The sequence below is a fragment of the Odontomachus brunneus genome, unplaced genomic scaffold (genome assembly GCF_010583005.1).
Source record: "Odontomachus brunneus isolate Ranch 3 - 2012 unplaced genomic scaffold, Obru_v1 Obru_scaffold_052, whole genome shotgun sequence".
Classification (NCBI taxonomy): Eukaryota; Metazoa; Arthropoda; class Insecta; order Hymenoptera; family Formicidae; genus Odontomachus; species Odontomachus brunneus.
In genome coordinates this window covers 2029419-2046744 of record NW_022639502.1, presented here as the reverse complement: position 1 = coordinate 2046744, position 17326 = coordinate 2029419, and the positions used below count along the sequence as shown (strand labels likewise).

Here is a 17326-nt window from a genome sequence, read left to right as displayed (position 1 = left end):
GGCCTTGGTCCAGAGCTTGCGCACAAGCTGTTAGAAAATAATTGGCAATCGCCGTTAAGGTCAGCGGGCTTCTAAGTCAGTCGGCCAGTCCATCCTCGCGATCGATCAGCTGTCGATCGGATAGAATATCGTTAAAGAAGAAAACATCAAGGAAGGAGAAACGATGCCGGACGCGAAGAAGAGAGTATGCATCGTCGGTAGTGGCAATTGGTAATTTCCTTTTGACTGAAGTTAAATAATTAGTGATTAATTTCAAACGCAATTATGATCGCATTATTTTTTACCTTTGTCTTTGATTTTACATAATCGTAGGTCGATCGAAAGTTTAATATTGTTTCATTAATTAATTAGTATTATATGTATGAAGCTTTAAATAATATTAAAAAACTAATATTTAATTTTTAAAGAATAACTATATTTGTGCAGCCATTAATAGAACAGAATGCAGTTTCTTTTGATCTAGTTTTCTATGACAGATATGCCATACAATACGATTGTGCACTACTTATTGTTCCAAAATTAACTCGCTGCATCACCACGTAATTTCAAGGACGAATAACATGTATAACTGCACATTTAATAAATAAAATTTATACAATCAATTCTCCAATATTTCCCTATAGTGTTTTTCCATGATGTATACGCCGATTAAAATTGAATTATATATCTATAATTATATAAGAATAATATATTTATTAATACATCACATTTTATTAATCAAAAGTAATGAAGTGACAAATACATATTCTTTGTGCAAAATATCTTTTTGTAACATGCGACGTATTATTTCAGGGGCTCTGCGATCGCGAAGATCGTTGGCGCGAATGTTATGAAGTTCAACAACATATTCGAAACTCGAGTGACAATGTATGTGTATGAAGAAATCATTAATAATGAGAAGCTTACTGACATCATCAACAATTTGCACGAGAACGTTAAATATTTGCCTGGACACAAACTTCCGGAAAATGTGGTAAGTATTTCATATATTAGTGTTTCTATCAGTTGCAAGATTATTCATGTTAAAGAAGACATATCATACTAAAAAATTATATATACAATGATACAATTTCGTATTGCAATAAAATTTGACATATTTACTTTTAAGGATTGCCAAAATGATTACTGTGAAAAATTAAATATAGCTAAAAGAAATTATAACATAAAATTTAAAAATATGTTAATTGAAAACAATTTGAGATAAAGATTTTGAAATCCAAAAATCTAGAAACTTAAACTCTATAAGTGCAAAGTATTAAAATTGCTGCCACTGCAATTTGTATTAGAACAATTTTCATAAATACATACTTTCAATCTCACATGTGGATTCGAAAAGCTACAAGCGCAACATCAAGCATGTCAAATTAAAGAAAAGATATTTCGATAGAAATCCGGAATGTGTAAGTATATTCGTGTTGTAGAGAGAATTAATTTTCAATTAATAATCGGTGGTGGTGCGGACGTAGACCTTTCCGGAAGGCATGTTTACACGGTCGACACCTCCCGGGAAGAGTTTCGGAAGATCCTCGTCTTTCACTGTCGGCAAGATCATCACCTTCTCGCCCGGCTAAAATGATTTGCGCATGTAATTAAACAGAATATACGTGATCGAATGTTATCACAAGTAGAGAAGAACAAAACAGAGATAAAGTAAGATTTACCACCCAGTTAGCGGGCGTTGCTATTTCTGGTATTTTGTCGACGAGCTGCAGCGAATCAATCACACGTAATATTTCACTGAAACGAAAATAACATTATTTCTCACGTTTCACGGATGATTAAACACCGGAAAGAAATCAGAAAAGCATAAAACTCGATACATTTGAAATTTCAAGATCGACTCACTCGACATTACGTCCGGTGGATTGCGGATATTGCATAGACAATCGCAAACGATGATCCGGACTGATAATGTACAGAGCGCGGACGGTCGTAGCGGTTTCCGGATCATCCTTGTTCTTCTCGTCGATCATGTCCAGTTGCACGGCGAGTTTGCGGTCATGATCAGCAATGATGGGATACGGGAAAGCTCCAGGAATGTCTAGGCAGTACGACTTAATATCCTATGAGCAACGAGAATGATTAATTAGAAAGTCAAATAATCGCGAATAATTACAAGCGTCAATTGGAATATTGAATGAGTAATTTAATTTATTAAAAACAAAAAATCGAATGTCTTGGATATTGAGTACAGAAAATACTTACATTGACCCAGTCCACATGGTCTTTAAGTTTATCAACGGAATGAGCCAACAATTTGGTGTTGCGCTTAACAAAGTAAGGCTGGTGTACTGCGATGCGACCCAATTCGGTGGTGCACACGGGGGTGAAGTCGGCAGGGTGAGAGAACAGAACTACCCATCTGCAAAAAGTGGTAAACGATCGTCAAGTTAGCAAAAGTCAGTTAAGAACTAAAATCGATATTGAAAAATATTGGAAAGTAATAGTAGATGAAAATACAAAAACAGAGAGAACTTAGCAAATAAGGGAAGAAAATATTAAATTGAAATAGTTAAATTCAATATTGATAATAGAAACATGTGTAAATGAAAGTACAAAATTAGACAATTTATAATAAATAAGGAAAAATAATATATAATAATAATATTAAATTAAAATAGTCAAATCCGAGTGTGATTAGAATTAGTATGCCTAAGCGAAAGCCTGAATGATAAACGAATGTATTACTCGACAAAAATTGCTACGAAATGTAATCGCTTGTTACGGCACCTATCAGAGCTACAATGATAAAACTGTCCACGTCTGCCTTGACTCGAGTGCTTTCAAGTGCGAGCACTTATTATAGCTGTGTTCTCTCTCGTTTTGGCCGTAGTGTCAAGGATAAACACTCGTTGTTGCAATCTGTATTTATTTCAGCTCATGGTCGCTCTGAAATTTTTCAGTGCAAAGCACCGATTGAACGATCCGCTGTTCCTTATTCACGCATTTGTAATTCACGCATATAATATACTAGTAACGCGTATACTTGTAACCTTCAGAAGTTTGCTGCGACGCACTTACTGCAAGTAGATATGCGAAATAAATTAGTTTCATAAATCGTGATATGACACATAAGACTGCAATTTAGCGTAATAAAGTGTATCACATACAACTGTAATTTACTTTTCAATTGCATAAAATCAGATATTTGCAAATTGACAAGCGCTAGTTAATTTCCATTAATTATTACGTAAGTTAACTTCAATAGGTTGTTGTTTACAATGCTGATTATGTTAAACAGGATATCTATTCTTAAATTACGCTTTGATGTAAATCATAAACGTGAATAAATGCAAATTCAATAGTTTGCCATCTGCCTCAAATCCAACGATTTCGCAATCTCTGGTCATGTGGGTTGATTAGAATATTATTACAAGCTAGATAAGTTGTAATATCGAAAGTAATTCTGATTTATGATAACGTATTACTATCTTTTTTCTTATATTTCTTTCGCGTTATATAATATTAACACGCGTTATATAATATTATCACGATTCATGTGAGAAACTCTATCCAAAGATTACATTACATTTATTTTCATGTAATTATGTAAAATAGACTTCGTTCGTTCGTTTATATGTGGTCTTTTCAAAGAACAGTATCGTTGTCATACATACGTGACATTATAGTAGCGAAAACATTAAATAAAATTGGAAATTTTGAATAAAGATAAACTTGAAGTGAGAGATCGTTGCGTCACACATTGCGTGATGCTAGTAGCGAACGTGTTAAAACTGTTAACTCTTATTTTTAACAAGCTCTAAATTAATAAATGATTGAATTTTGCGGAAGAGTTCAAAGTAATATGATATTACATACATTGACAAATATAATCAATATTATAAATAAAATCAGAAATATATAAATTAAACATTAAATAAAATCAATATGTTATAATTTAGGCGACTCACGAGTTGCCCTGCCACTCGTAAAAATCGATGGGGCCCTGCGTGGTCTCGGCCTTAAAATTCGGTACAATGCTGTGGAGCCTCATTATTACAGTAACCTTGACTGGATGCTCGAAGAAAAAATTGCTCGAATCTCGATTGTCACTTTCAACAGGTTGCTTGCGGAGCGCGCTAATCCCTTGGATGCCAATCTGCGGCAAACTGCATCGCCTACGAGCTCATGCGCACATTTTATATGCGGCGCTCAGATCTCTAATACGATGTTACATGCATCAGATATCGTATCTCTACACGTTTATGTCTACGTTATGTCACGTTTATGTGTTCTTTCATATCAAACGTTGATTTTTGCTGATTGCATTATCAATCGTTTTATCTAATTTCGAATCAAATAGGTGTCACGCAAAAGCTCTTAACAGTTTTTAAAATAATTATCATTATTAGTAATAATGTGATCTAATTGAAACTGTTTTTACTCTAAAATTTACTTTCACATGTATCTTATAATGAATCACTTATTAATTACAATTGTACTCATTAGTTAATAGCATAATTATTATAGTAGTATACTTATAATTAGTAATACTTATTAGTATACTTATAATCTTAAAAGCGTATATTAATTTCAGTTTGATCTGAACTAATGCAATTTTTGCGATTAGAAGAAACCGATCTTTATGACTTCTATTTTTAATCGGATAATCAGTTACGTCATATTATTCAAAGAAGATTGAAATAAGTCTCTTTATCTTGCTACTACAGATGGTCTAAAGTGTCTTCTTTAGATCCTAAAATGTTCTGTCATATAAGCTAAAGTTTATGTACAATTCGCAATAATTTATCGTATTAAATAATGATACGATAAATTCTATTCCTTACAACTAAAAATATTATATCGAAGCACTACATATATGATTATTTTCAACGATTATGTCTTTTAATTTGATACAAGTTTCAAGTTAAATATTTCTGCATTTCTTTCCAGGTCGCCGTACCTGACGTCGTGGAAGCCGCAAAAGACGCTGACATCCTTATTTTTGTTTTACCTCACCAGTTTATTCGTACATTATGCTCGACGCTGTTGGACAACATAAAACCGACCGCAGTAGGACTTTCTCTCATCAAAGTATGTTTCAAATAATTCCTTCTTGTGCTCCCGAAATTCGTTGAATTAAATTCTCGATTTTCATTCGAAGGGTTTCGGCCGAGGCGAAGGAAACAATATCGAGTTGATCTCCAAAATTATCGAAAAGAATCTTAGAATACAGTGTAATGTTCTAATGGGTGCCAATCTCGCGAACGAGGTCGCCGAAGAAAAATTTTGCGAAACAACGATTGGTAAATATTTTTGAAATTTAAGTTTAATTAACTTAAGACTATTTGATATGTAATGTCCGCTCGAAACTTATAAAATTTTCTAACTTGACGCATAAAATTGCAGGATGTAAAGACAAACGACTAGCGTCGGTGCTGAGGGATCTCATCCAAACTTCTAATTTCCGAGTAGTCGTTGTGGAGGACTGCGAGCCTGTGGAAGTTTGTGGAGCTTTAAAGGCAAGTATATTCTTTTTAAAAAAATATAATTTATCTTCTCGCTAGAGAGACAATATTTAAAATATTCTACTTTTGTAACAAGACAAATTTTCCCACTTTCTTTGTCAATTCATTAACTAAACACTTCGTGTTCGTAGAACATCGTGGCGTGCGCAGCCGGTTTCGTGGATGGTCTTGGATTAGGCGACAACACGAAAGCCGCGGTGATCCGACTAGGGCTGATGGAGATGGTAAAGTTCGTAGATACGTTTTACAGTGGCTCCAAGCTGTCCACGTTTTTTGAAAGCTGCGGCGTGGCGGATCTCATCACCACTTGCTATGGTGGGAGGAATCGCAGAGTCTGCGAACAGTTTGTGAAGACTGGAAAAGTGAGAACAGATCTTTGTAGCTTCTGGAACCTAAAAAGAAATTTAGATTTATAGCACTTTTAACTCACATCATTTGAAGTACAGCTGAGATTAATTATATAAATATCATGATTTTTGTTTGGAATTAGAAGAAGTTTAATTGGAAAATTTAATTACGATATAATCCTCAATATTTTAGTGAGAAAAAGGCGATTCCACTACAGTAATATATAATAACATGTTCATTAGACCATCAGAGAACTGGAAGACGAGCTGTTATCCGGACAAAAGCTTCAGGGGCCAGCAACTGCGGACGAGGTCCACGATATGTTGAAGTCGCGCAATCTGATGGACAAGTTCCCTCTGTTTACCGCAGTGCATCGCATCTGCACAGACCAACTGCGACCGGCAGATCTTATCGATCAAATTCGCAGTCATCCGGAGCACGTGTAAGACTCTCGTATAATTGATTTTAACATACGCTTTTTTTTTCAAATTTGATTAAACCATGATACATGAATCGATAATCGATTAATTGATAAATCGATAATCCTAAAAATAATTATTCCATATTACATACATAACTGTAATTAATTAACCAAATGTTGCACCTTTTATTGAACTTTCCTCATTGGATCACTTATCATTGGATTTTCCTCAGATTTGCCCCAAAGAACCTCTTCATGTTCTGAACTTGCCTCTCCTTTATACACTCCGACAAATGCTAAGAACAATACCTCTTGTTCTGTATAAATTTTATCCCTTGCTCTTTCATACATAAATAATTACATGAAATTTGCATGTAAAAGGTGAGCAACAAACATCATTTATGTACATGACGACAGTATGGAATAAATATGTGCAGCAATTTTCTCATGTTCCAGGATGAAACTAGCGGAAGAAAACGCATAGTTACTAAAGATAAACAAAACATGAATTGGCCTAGTATAGGTGCAGTCTGAGACAGTGAAAACAAAGGAAACAACTTAGATAACATAAACTTGTACATATCTTGCACAGCCATTGTAATTTATTGCTGTAAATAAATAAAAGTTATTTTAATTATAAACTTAGTTATTCTTTTATCACAGTTAATGATGTTCTTTAATCACAGTTAATAATGTAATAATGCATATTTTACCTTTATATATTTAACATATACACACATATACATAGTATGTAACTAATGTGATATTTACAAATATTACAATTTCAAATAATTAAATATTTATCTATAAGTTATTTACCTATAAGTTAATTAAATATTAATCTATAAGTTGCTTTTAATTTTCATCACTTGATATCTTTCGATATTTTAGATGTGTCACTTAAACTCCCTTGGATCTCTTTCTTGTTTGACTTATCTTCTTGGTCTTTGTATGGCACATTATCCAATAGGACATCTGGAGTCAATTGCAGTTCTGAAATATATATTTTATAATTTATATATAATATTATAATTTATCAATCAGATAATATAGATTTAATTATATAAAATTATTTTTAGTATTCAAAATGAACAATAAATTCTGTAATTATTAATTATGTATTTATATTATTAATAAAGTATACTAATAGTTGTATATTTAATCTTAATTTATGATATATCCATATATACATATCCTAAAATTACAATTCATGCTTATTACCTATTCTTCCAGGAGCTGTTTCAACAGTTTGAATAACAGTTGTACGCACTTCATGTTCAATTTCCTGTGCAAATCTATTTAACTGAAACAGTAATAATTATAATGTATGTATATCACATTCAGTGATCTTATTTTATAGGCAAATTGTAGATTACTCTGTATACCAAAATTTTGCACAAATGTACCTCTTCAATGGCTGCACTGTTTGTTATATTTTTGTATTTTCTATATTCTTCGTTTATCTTGTTTCTTACAACTAAACAACATAATAAAATGTTACTTGTTAAGAATGAGTTCAATATATATATTGAGAAATTGTGATGGAAAAATTTTATCAACAAGTTGTAATTACCTTGCAATGCATGTTTATCACCCTCAAACTTTCTCAAACGTGTTCTATGAAGTTTCTTAAACACTTGCAATACCTAAAAACATTAAGCAATGACAAACATAAGCAAAGAAGTAACAAAGAAATAAAGGTAAAATAAATAAGTTATAGTTTTATTGGAGTTATATACATATACTACTTATATTTAGTAGTACTTATATAAACTATATATTTAGTATACTATAATTATATTTAGTAATTATATTATATAAACTGTGTTTATACTAAATGTTTTAAACAAATTGTGCTTAAATAAAAAACTATCTCGAAATTTGATTAATATTACTGCGTTTGAACATTTATTTTATAATTAAATCTATTTGATATTAGATTTCCAAATTTTAAAGATCATGAAACTATAATCTTTAAGAATTATGAATGAATAACTTAATATACTTTCGTCTGTGGTGGTTATAAATCATAAATATAAAGGAGATTTTAATGGATAACCTAAAAAAACAACAAACATAATCTTAAAGTACAATTATAATCACATGTAATAAATCCATTAATAATTTACTTCTCGTCGGAGAGAGTCACCCATTTTAGCAATTTTCTCAAATATTATCTGTTATAATAAAGACATATGTATATATAAATTAGAAAAATCAATCATTCTTTGTGTATAATAAAAAAGAAACTAGAAACTCGTATACTATTACCAACATCTATATATCAAAACTCAATCTGCTTTCAGTTAGTGTATTTTAATTTTTATATACTGGTACTATTGATAGCATTTAAATTTTCAAACGGCTTAAATTTCAACGGCTAACGGAATCAAAAGATGCTAACGGAATAAAAGTAATTATTTTTCTAGAAATTAAAAGGATCTTTAATTAACTGTTCCACCGTATATTCACGCTATTGAGCGTGCATTATGGGCGAGTTTTTTAATTCATCGATGAATCCATCGCATGATGCGTAAATACAGCGAAACGTTGCATTTGCGCATCATACAATGGATCCATCGATGAATTAAAAAACTCGACCTATTTATCGTTTGACAAGTTGATAAACGCATATTAAAGTAATCTTGATTATAAAGATTTTGTCATCACAATCGATATATTGATTTTGTATCACATAAGCTTTTACTATTTAGTTATTTACGCTATCGCTTTTATGAATACTACCTGTTTTTTAACAGATGTTCTATCCAGCTCATCTACTGTCTCGTCGACACAGAGGTAAACTAGCACCTTGCTGGCTTGCTGCAACAAACAGTGTAAATACTTTTAAGAAATATTACAACACAGCTGCTATAAAGAAGATAAATGTAACAACAACATGGTATATTATTTTATTTATATTTTATTTATTCTTACAATATATATTATTATATATTTCATTTTATTTATTCTTACAATATATATTATTATATATTTTATTTTATTTATTCTTACAAAATAATGCTTATTCTCTAATATCTGACATTTCATTGTTAGCGAAGAGATTTTGCAAGCAATACTATTACGCAATAATAAAAAGTTCAGTTTATATCTGTCATCTCAGCTGATGTATGGTGTAACAAGAATTTTTTCTTATCAAGTTGAATACTATCAGAGTGAGTTTAACATTTCTTTATAGAAAAAGTTTAATATAAATCAATAATTGAATATTTATTTTTTATATTCTTCATTTTAAATCTTACTACTTTTTAGAGGAACTTGTTGACATTTGGAAGATATTTAATTACACCTCAAAGTTGGACTCAGAGCCAAGTTTCAATGCTGTACGAGCTCTTGATACCTTACCAGAGATCGAACTCCCTTTGAGGGAACTAAAACTCCTTGATCGTCAGATGAAAGAAGACTTGCATATTCTTCCAGACGAAATGCCTGATAATGCAATGAAAGTACTTGTACGTATATTTTTTATAAGCTAATTTGACAATTATCACGTATCAAGAAAATATTGTATTCAAAATCTGCATATACCCATATTCCTATTCCTACATTTTAGAACTAGATATGATCATTTCCAAATCTTTTTGCCTTTCATGTTTAATTTTTAAATTGTCGTTCATGCAGATGCAAGATGCAACATGTCTGAATTTTGGTGTATTGACTGATGAGGAACTGGACTTCATGCTTGAGCATGACAATGATATCGCATTGTTAGTTCCTGTAACTCCTGTATCTTCCACAACATCCTAATCCTAGTGCAGAGAAACTCAATCTTTCATAAATTATAACGATATGTGTCCTATGCACCTGTTACTCTTACCTTTCTACTTTGTTCTTAAATTATGATATAATAAGCTTATAACAATCATATTTAATAAATTAGGTAATTTTATAAAATGTATAAAATGTATGCTTTGTTATACAGATATATGGAGCAAATGATGCAAATCACAGATGACAAGCACAAGAGCACAGAGATGAGAACTGACGTAGAAATAGCAGCAGGTAAGATTTTTTTCAACCCTTAGAGTACTGTGGATGTATATATTTGATCAATGAAAACCGTCACTGTAATCTGTGTGCATAAAAAAATAAGGGTGATCTGATGAGCATTGGCCATACAGAACATTCAGCTTCACGCTGTTCCGTGTTCTAAGGGTTAATGTTTAATGTTTACCCTTAAATAACAGGGTAGAGTCAACGATGATCTTATTTGGTATATATTTTTTAATTCATTGAGACCATGTGATATGTTTGCACCAAAGTCAGACACTACAATTAATAAAAAATATTTTTATACAATAATTTATTCTTAAATTGCTACTTATTTAACCTAATACAAATTTTAACATGCAAAAGAAAAAAATAAATTTAAAAAATATCAGAGTTATGTATGATCCCACCTTATTTATGCTTTATAATTTAATTTTCATCTAGTTATCAAAAGTAATTTTTTCAACTAAGAACATTAGCACTTAAATTGTTAAAAAAATTACGGACTTATATAAATAATTTTTATAATTGTTTTAAATAACTTATTTATAATAATTTAAAATAAGTTCTCACATTGGCAATTTTGTGGAATAGAGATCCATCAGGAGATGCATTCACCTCGTATCTCGAGTTCAGTACTTGTTGATAAATTGAAGATAACAGATAAATATAAAGGAAAGTCTGCTCCTTCTACTCCTCAAAAACGACAATCACGTCAACCACAAGTGGAAACACCATCAAAGAGAAGACGAGTACATATTAATCTATAACTATATAATTTATTGCTATAAATTTCTTGTAGTTGGAAAGCAATGTAAACAGATTTTGAATGATTATCATATTATAGGCCTTACATTTTTACTCTAATACTTATTTTAATTTCTGTTCTATATTTAATTTTACAGATATCATTGGAGAATATTAAATTACCCATTGCAGATACTGCAATGGACATAGCTCCTATTCCTCAAGAAGATACACCAATACCAGAACAAACACTAACTCATACAATGCCTGTAAAAGATATGGAAATGATGGTTTTTTCACAGCACATGGACTTAAACATGGAACTGGAATCTTTACATTCGAGTTTAAATACATTTGTTGTCAGCAGAAAAAAATTAGTTATTGATAAGAGGACAGTATTGACGAACACTGTATTAGAAAAGTGGCGTCAGAATATAAATTTTGAGTGCAGAGTAAGTTTCAAAATTGCGTAATTTTATATATAGAACCAGAAAGTATACAAATTTAAAAACTTTAAAGTTCCAAAAGATAATTGACATTTTACTTTGTACTCTTCGGACAATACTTTCAGGAAATGGAAATACCGCGAATACATAAGATATCGTCCATTGATCTCTTGACACGACCTTCGCAATATGATACCAAATCTTTGCGCAAGCTTTTTGTCAACCACACTAAAAGACCATGCAAAAGTGTAAACAAGGACACATCTATTGTCGAACAATGTACGATATAGACTTGTATCCAAATACTCAGACATCAAATATTCTTGTTAAATACTGTGAATAAACTTAATACTGTGAATAAATATATATCTGTGCTTTCAGACCCGGAAGAAGTACGTGGATTACAGAGAACAGTAGATGAGTACACAGGACCGATGACAAGCAAGGTTGATCTTGAACAACCTTCTATTGAACAGTCCAATATTGTCCCAGTTCAAACTACATGGTTAATACAATAATTTCATCCCAGAAAACCAATATATCAAAAATATCGCGATGACTCTCGCCTGTCTTTTATTTCCAATATGCTAATTTAGGATGTTTTTATATTTCTTTTTTTTTTATTGATATCTTTATTTCTGAAATTTTCAACACTTCCTTGATTTCCCAATGTCTCAAATCTGTTATGCCTCAATTATTTGTAAAATTATTTTAGGGTTATTGACAAACCACTGCATCAGGAGACCAGGGCAGACGTGGATGATGCTAACGATACCTTAGAAGATATAGATATTGTATTGGAAAAGATGAAAATTCTTTCTACATCAAAAGATGAAATTTCACTACCTTCCACTTGGTACCTTAAAATTCCTCTTTCTGTTAATTACAAATCTTGGGATCTAAATCATATTTGATAACTTTTGCAGACAGGCATCTTCCGATTAAGAATAGAAGATATTTTTCATTATTTATTGCATGATACATTCTTAAGAGACACTTAAACATTAATGATTAAGAAATTAATTTATAATTAATCAGCTTCAAGTTAAAGCGACCAAACTTTTTGTAGTAGCAACCTGTCTCATTTTCATTGTTTTTTTTAAGGCTCCTGACCCTTCGCATTGTCTATCTCTTTTTAATGACGTCAGAAGCGAAAAAATGCATGATAAAAATTCTTGCGAAATACGTTAAAATAAAAATATATATTCATAAAGTAACATTTGCAATCGATTAAACAAATATATAAGATTCCGTGCACTCCGCTTTTGGTCTAACAATCAATAATTTGTTGTAAATTAACATGACACAATTCATCTTCTTAGCCTATATATTTCTATTCAGGTTAATTTACAATAAATTGATTGTTAGAGCAAAAGGGGAGTGCACAGAATATCTTACAAATTTGTCTAATCAATTATAAGTGTTACTTTGTGGATATATATTTTTATTTCAATATATTTCGCAAGAATTTTTAGTATGCATTTTTTCTTGTTTCTGATGTCATTAAAAAGGGATAGACAATGCGAGGGACTAGGAGACTTAAGGACTGACAAATCTTAGTTTATTGTCATTTCAAAACCACATTAATCACGAAAGAAACTATGTAATATAACATGCAGTATAACACAAACATTGTTTTTGTTATCAGCTCAACTGATCAATGTGCATTTTTGACGAGCCAGGAAATTATAGCTATGTTAGAAGTGCTCTGGCATGACCAGCCATATGTAAAGTTCAGTCAACTTGTTCCAAAAGATACGGACTTGAAACAGAATGCATATACGAAACAGGATGCTGCAACAGTCTTCTGCATTCTTCTTGGTATGAATTTATCCATTTATCGTTATCTTCTGTTATGCTGATTACAAAATAATATTTATTTTTATGATATTGTTTTCATAATAGATCTCCAATCTCAGAAGAAGCTCATTCTAAATCAACGGGAGTTTTACCACACTCTATGGATCCAGAAATATGAGGATTATTCCAATTAAATATGATCAAAATATAATAATATAATAATATAATATAATAATATAATAATATAATAATATAATAATATAATAATATAATGTATTATATTGCAATCATCAATTTTGTACACAATTCAAGGATTTGGTACTTATTCAGTTTAGCGGCCTCACCTCCGATTTCGATGAAAGTAGGCTCAATTGACGCGTTTTTGTTAAAGAAACAACTTTTTTATTTTTTATTTGACAAAATCGTCGTTCTCTACTGCGAAGCGAGATATTAATAAAGTTGAGAGCGCATTAGGTTAGAAAATCTGTCATACCGTCTAGCTGTGTGACTGGGAGGCTTCGCCCTCCAGACCCCCCACACCGCGACGGGGTGATGGCCGCAGTCATTGTTTATTAAAAAGTTGACAAAAAAGGTTTGACTTTTAATAAACAATAACCGATAACCAATGTGACGATAGGTTGTGTTAGGTCAGTTTTTAAGTGGGGCGAAGGCGCAGCCTCCCGCTCATCGTTTGATATCTTTCCCAAAATGTTACAAAATATCAAATATATTAAAAATATTCTTAATTTAAGTATTTTCATGAAGTTGCTGCACACTGCGTTACACTAATACAATAAGTGCAACTCTAACTAACAGATTTTACATTGCAATGACGGGTTTCTTAACCTATCCTCTTTAATCTATTTAGCATCTCTAACAATTAATATCTCGCTTCGCAGTAGAGAGCAACGATTTTGTCAGAGGAAAACATTGTTTGGCATGCAAAAGCGCGTCGATTGAGCCTACTTTCATCGAAATCGGAGGTGAGGCCTCTAAACTGGATAATTACCATTAGTTAAATTTTCAAAGTTGAAGAAGAATTTTTCCGACATGGTATTATTTTCAAAAGAAATGCGATGCACAATCGCGTGTTTATATTATATAATCTTTATTTTTAAGTTATTATTATATAAATTTTTGCATAAGTATTATAAAAAAGAAAAAATACTAATAAGGTAAAGGTGAAATATAAAAATGTTTATAGAGTAAATAAGAAATTTGTGATATATATGTATTACACGTACAACATGTAATCATATGTAGTAACGCATGGAGGTAAGAAATACTAATATTAGTAATTTACTAGATAATTCTTTTCATCGGTTGGTTGTGTCCAATCGTACCGTGGTCAATCGGGATACTCCCGAGCCAGTTGAACATGCTATAATGGCTCCTGCACACAGGACGCGGTAATGCTTGCCGCGCGGCGAAGTCCGCGCGACAGCCAATCAATATGTTGTTTTTCCGTAAGAGCTAGAAGATTATTACCGAAAGCAGCATATTGATTGGCTGTCGCGCGAATTTCCGCCGCGCGGCAAGCATTATCGCGTCCTGGGTGCAGGAGCCAAAGTCTGTAAGGCTGTAACGTGAGCTGTCAGCGAATGAAAATAATTAATTTTGCGTCTTACAGCCATACAGCCATATTCTTACAGAAATTGTAAATAAGCTTTTAATGAATCGCAACCTAAGAACATCAGAATCGCGATATATGCGCATGCGCATGCACAAGAGGTTTGCTGTTATGTCGTGACATGCGATCCACTGCCATTTCCTTTACGACGCGGCGCGGACGCACGGCACGAGAACGTGCAGAGAGGTTTCCAAGATGGCGAAAAAAACCCAGGCCGAAAAAGCGGCGCAGAACGAGGACGCCGCAAAAGGTAACGAAGATCCAATGAATGACGATGAGGAACCTAACTTCAGTGATCCTGAGGGCTTCGTCGATGATATCACCGATGAAGGTGAGCGTCTCATTCCTTCTCATAATCTTCAATTCGATTGTTCGCATCTGTCGCCACCACCTCGTTGCAAGCATGGCACTCTCTCCTCATGTCACACGTGTAACACGTGTAATAATTATCTTCATTATCTTTACTCACTACTAATCCGTTAAACTGTAGGTGTTTTTAGGATTCTTTCAAACATCAAACGACATCAGCGGCCTTGTCGGTTATTATGCACCTAATAAATTGTCAACGTGACCTAACCTACAAATAACTGAACGTTATAGCGATTTTTTTACTTGTATTTTATTCATGAAGTTGTGAGTCGTATTTGTTATATAGAAGGAGTCTATTTACTATTGCTGACCTGGCTGCACTAGTTCTCTCTCATCTGTCTTCCACCAAATTTTATCTGTATATCTGTATCTTTAAATTCCGAAAGTGTACACTAATTCAACAATAGAAAACAGACCCAATGTGTCTGACATGAGATATGACAACGTATGTATGCAGAATATATCAACCTGAACAAAAAGATCTCTATCATTTTTTTAAATAACCACATAAAATTTTAAAACATTAGTAGAAGTAGATTAATAAAAAAACAAGAATATCAAAATAATAATTTTGAATATGGTAATATGATATTAAATTAGATATAATATGTAAACATTTTTTAAAAACATGAAGAAAAACATTTTTGGAGTCATTTCTGAAGGAAAAGTTCCTTTATCTTTGAAATTTGCTTCTTAAAACAATTGTTAAGAACAAGATAAAAGACAGCTAAAAAACTTTCAGGTATATAATTAAGTAACAATATTACATATTCATACTGTGAATTTGCAGAACTTCTTGGTGATATCCTGAAGCAGAAACCCTCTGAGACAGATGGGGTAGAATCTGTGATTGTTGTGGATGGTGTACCTCAAGTAGATCCTGACAAGTTAGAGAAGTTACAATCTGTTATCAACAAGGTATTGGGGAAATTTGGCACAATAGTTAATCAATATTATCCAAAAAATGAAAATGACGTTACTAAAGGGTAAGTTTAAATAAAAAAAATAAAACAAATATTATTTGTAAAATATTTTTTTAAGTATTTTGTTTCTTCTTGACAAAATATTTTATAGTATTCTATAGAATATTTTACTTTTTTATTTTCTCTTCCATAAAGGAAAAACAATTATATATAATTATATAAAATTACATATGATTTTATATGTCAATAATATATGAACAAATATTCTCCATAGGTATATTTTCTTGGAGTATAACAATCCCTTGAATGCACTCGCAGCGGCTAAGTCCACTAACAATTACAAGATTGACAAGTATCATACCTTCAAGGTCAATTTATTTACCGACTTTAAGAAATTTGAGGATATCCCCGAGAATTGGGAGCCACCAAAACCACAGCCCTTCAAGGCTGCCAGTGACTTGCATTATCATCTGCTAGAACCGGATGCTTACGATCAATTCTGTGTTCTCTGCGGTAATGGAGCGGGTGTATCTGTACAGATCTGGCAGAACTCTGCGCCTGAGCCCACTTTACTAGAAGAACGTAATGTAAGTAGTGTTTTGTCTTTGAGATCAAATTTTTTTATGAATAAGATAAGGTGTGTAAATTTGCAACAGGCTAGATTTAATTTTTTATCTTTTATTTCCAGCGTTGGACTGAGACGTATGTGAAATGGTCGCCGCTTGGTACTTACCTTTCTACATTCCACAAATTAGGAGTTGCTCTTTGGGGTGGACCGCAGTTTACTCAGCAAGCTAGATTCAGCCAACGAGGCGTTGAGTGCATAGACTTTTCACCTTGCGAACGTTATCTCGTCACTTACACTCCGCGCACTGATTTGAGTTCTGATCAGAAGCGCTTGGTGATCTGGGACATCCTCTCAGGCCAGGAAAAACGATCCTTTTTCCCTGACGGATCTTCCGTTTGGCCAATCTTCCGTTGGTCGCACGACGACAAATATCTGGCACGCATGGGAGAAGATATTCTTAGCGTTTACGAGACCCCGGTGAATATTTTTCTGTAATTTTATGTTTAAACAGCCTTCTAAATATGTTTCACACTAGATATTCTCATAAATTATACATGTACATTGTTTAATCTGTATTAACATTACTCTATATTTA

General features: G+C 32.3%; 5 protein-coding genes across 8 annotated transcripts in view; 3 read left to right on the top strand and 2 right to left on the bottom strand.

Moving 5' to 3' along the window:
• Positions 1-42: 42 nt before the first annotated feature.
• On the top strand, positions 43-6777 carry LOC116845505 (glycerol-3-phosphate dehydrogenase [NAD(+)], cytoplasmic-like). Of its 2 annotated transcripts, XM_032818275.1 has the most exons (8): positions 43-210; positions 793-973; positions 4894-5034; positions 5105-5246; positions 5350-5462; positions 5600-5830; positions 6059-6258; positions 6694-6777. In XM_032818275.1, the coding sequence occupies exons 1-8, from the start codon at positions 164-166 to the stop codon at positions 6719-6721; spliced, it is 1083 nt and encodes a 360-aa protein (XP_032674166.1). In that variant the 5' UTR covers positions 43-163; the 3' UTR covers positions 6722-6777. The 2 variants fall into 2 exon arrangements, with proteins under 2 accessions (XP_032674166.1, XP_032674167.1); XM_032818276.1 differs by lacking the exon at positions 6694-6777 and having other exon boundaries at positions 6059-6262.
• On the bottom strand, positions 669-4124 carry LOC116845506 (peroxiredoxin-6-like). Its single transcript, XM_032818277.1, has 5 exons — positions 3912-4124; positions 2206-2362; positions 1846-2063; positions 1662-1737; positions 669-1567 (listed from the first exon to the last, which is right to left on the bottom strand). Exons 1-5 carry the CDS (start codon positions 3992-3994, stop codon positions 1439-1441), a joined length of 663 nt encoding a protein of 220 aa, XP_032674168.1. The 5' UTR covers positions 3995-4124; the 3' UTR covers positions 669-1438.
• Positions 6778-6817: 40 nt separating the features above from the next.
• LOC116845508 (complex III assembly factor LYRM7) lies at positions 6818-8523 on the bottom strand. Of its 2 annotated transcripts, none has more exons than XM_032818278.1 (5): positions 8367-8523; positions 7811-7883; positions 7644-7714; positions 7459-7540; positions 6818-7230 (listed from the first exon to the last, which is right to left on the bottom strand). In XM_032818278.1, the coding sequence occupies exons 1-5, from the start codon at positions 8388-8390 to the stop codon at positions 7103-7105; spliced, it is 378 nt and encodes a 125-aa protein (XP_032674169.1). In that variant the 5' UTR covers positions 8391-8523; the 3' UTR covers positions 6818-7102. The 2 variants fall into 2 exon arrangements, with proteins under 2 accessions (XP_032674169.1, XP_032674170.1); XM_032818279.1 differs by having other exon boundaries at positions 8341-8503.
• Positions 8524-8609: 86 nt separating this feature from the next.
• Positions 8610-13603, top strand: LOC116845502. 2 transcript variants are annotated; one of them, XM_032818271.1, is made up of 13 exons: positions 8610-8650; positions 8997-9139; positions 9295-9413; positions 9511-9710; positions 9880-9965; positions 10181-10260; positions 10843-11000; positions 11154-11447; positions 11567-11720; positions 11823-11946; positions 12157-12297; positions 13090-13262; positions 13347-13603. In XM_032818271.1, exons 2-13 carry the CDS (start codon positions 8997-8999, stop codon positions 13433-13435), a joined length of 1761 nt encoding a protein of 586 aa, XP_032674162.1. In that variant the 5' UTR covers positions 8610-8650; the 3' UTR covers positions 13436-13603. The 2 variants fall into 2 exon arrangements, with proteins under 2 accessions (XP_032674162.1, XP_032674163.1); XM_032818272.1 differs by lacking the exon at positions 8610-8650 and adding an exon at positions 8793-8876.
• Positions 13604-14994: 1391 nt separating this feature from the next.
• LOC116845501 (eukaryotic translation initiation factor 3 subunit B) overlaps positions 14995-17326 on the top strand; it is a 7689-nt gene continuing 5357 nt past the window's right edge. The window contains exons 1-4 of the mRNA XM_032818270.1: positions 14995-15202; positions 16031-16226; positions 16438-16750; positions 16852-17208. Of these exons, the coding sequence (XP_032674161.1) occupies positions 15067-15202; positions 16031-16226; positions 16438-16750; positions 16852-17208 (1002 nt within the window). The 5' untranslated portion in view covers positions 14995-15066. The remainder of the gene's footprint in view (positions 15203-16030; positions 16227-16437; positions 16751-16851; positions 17209-17326) is intronic.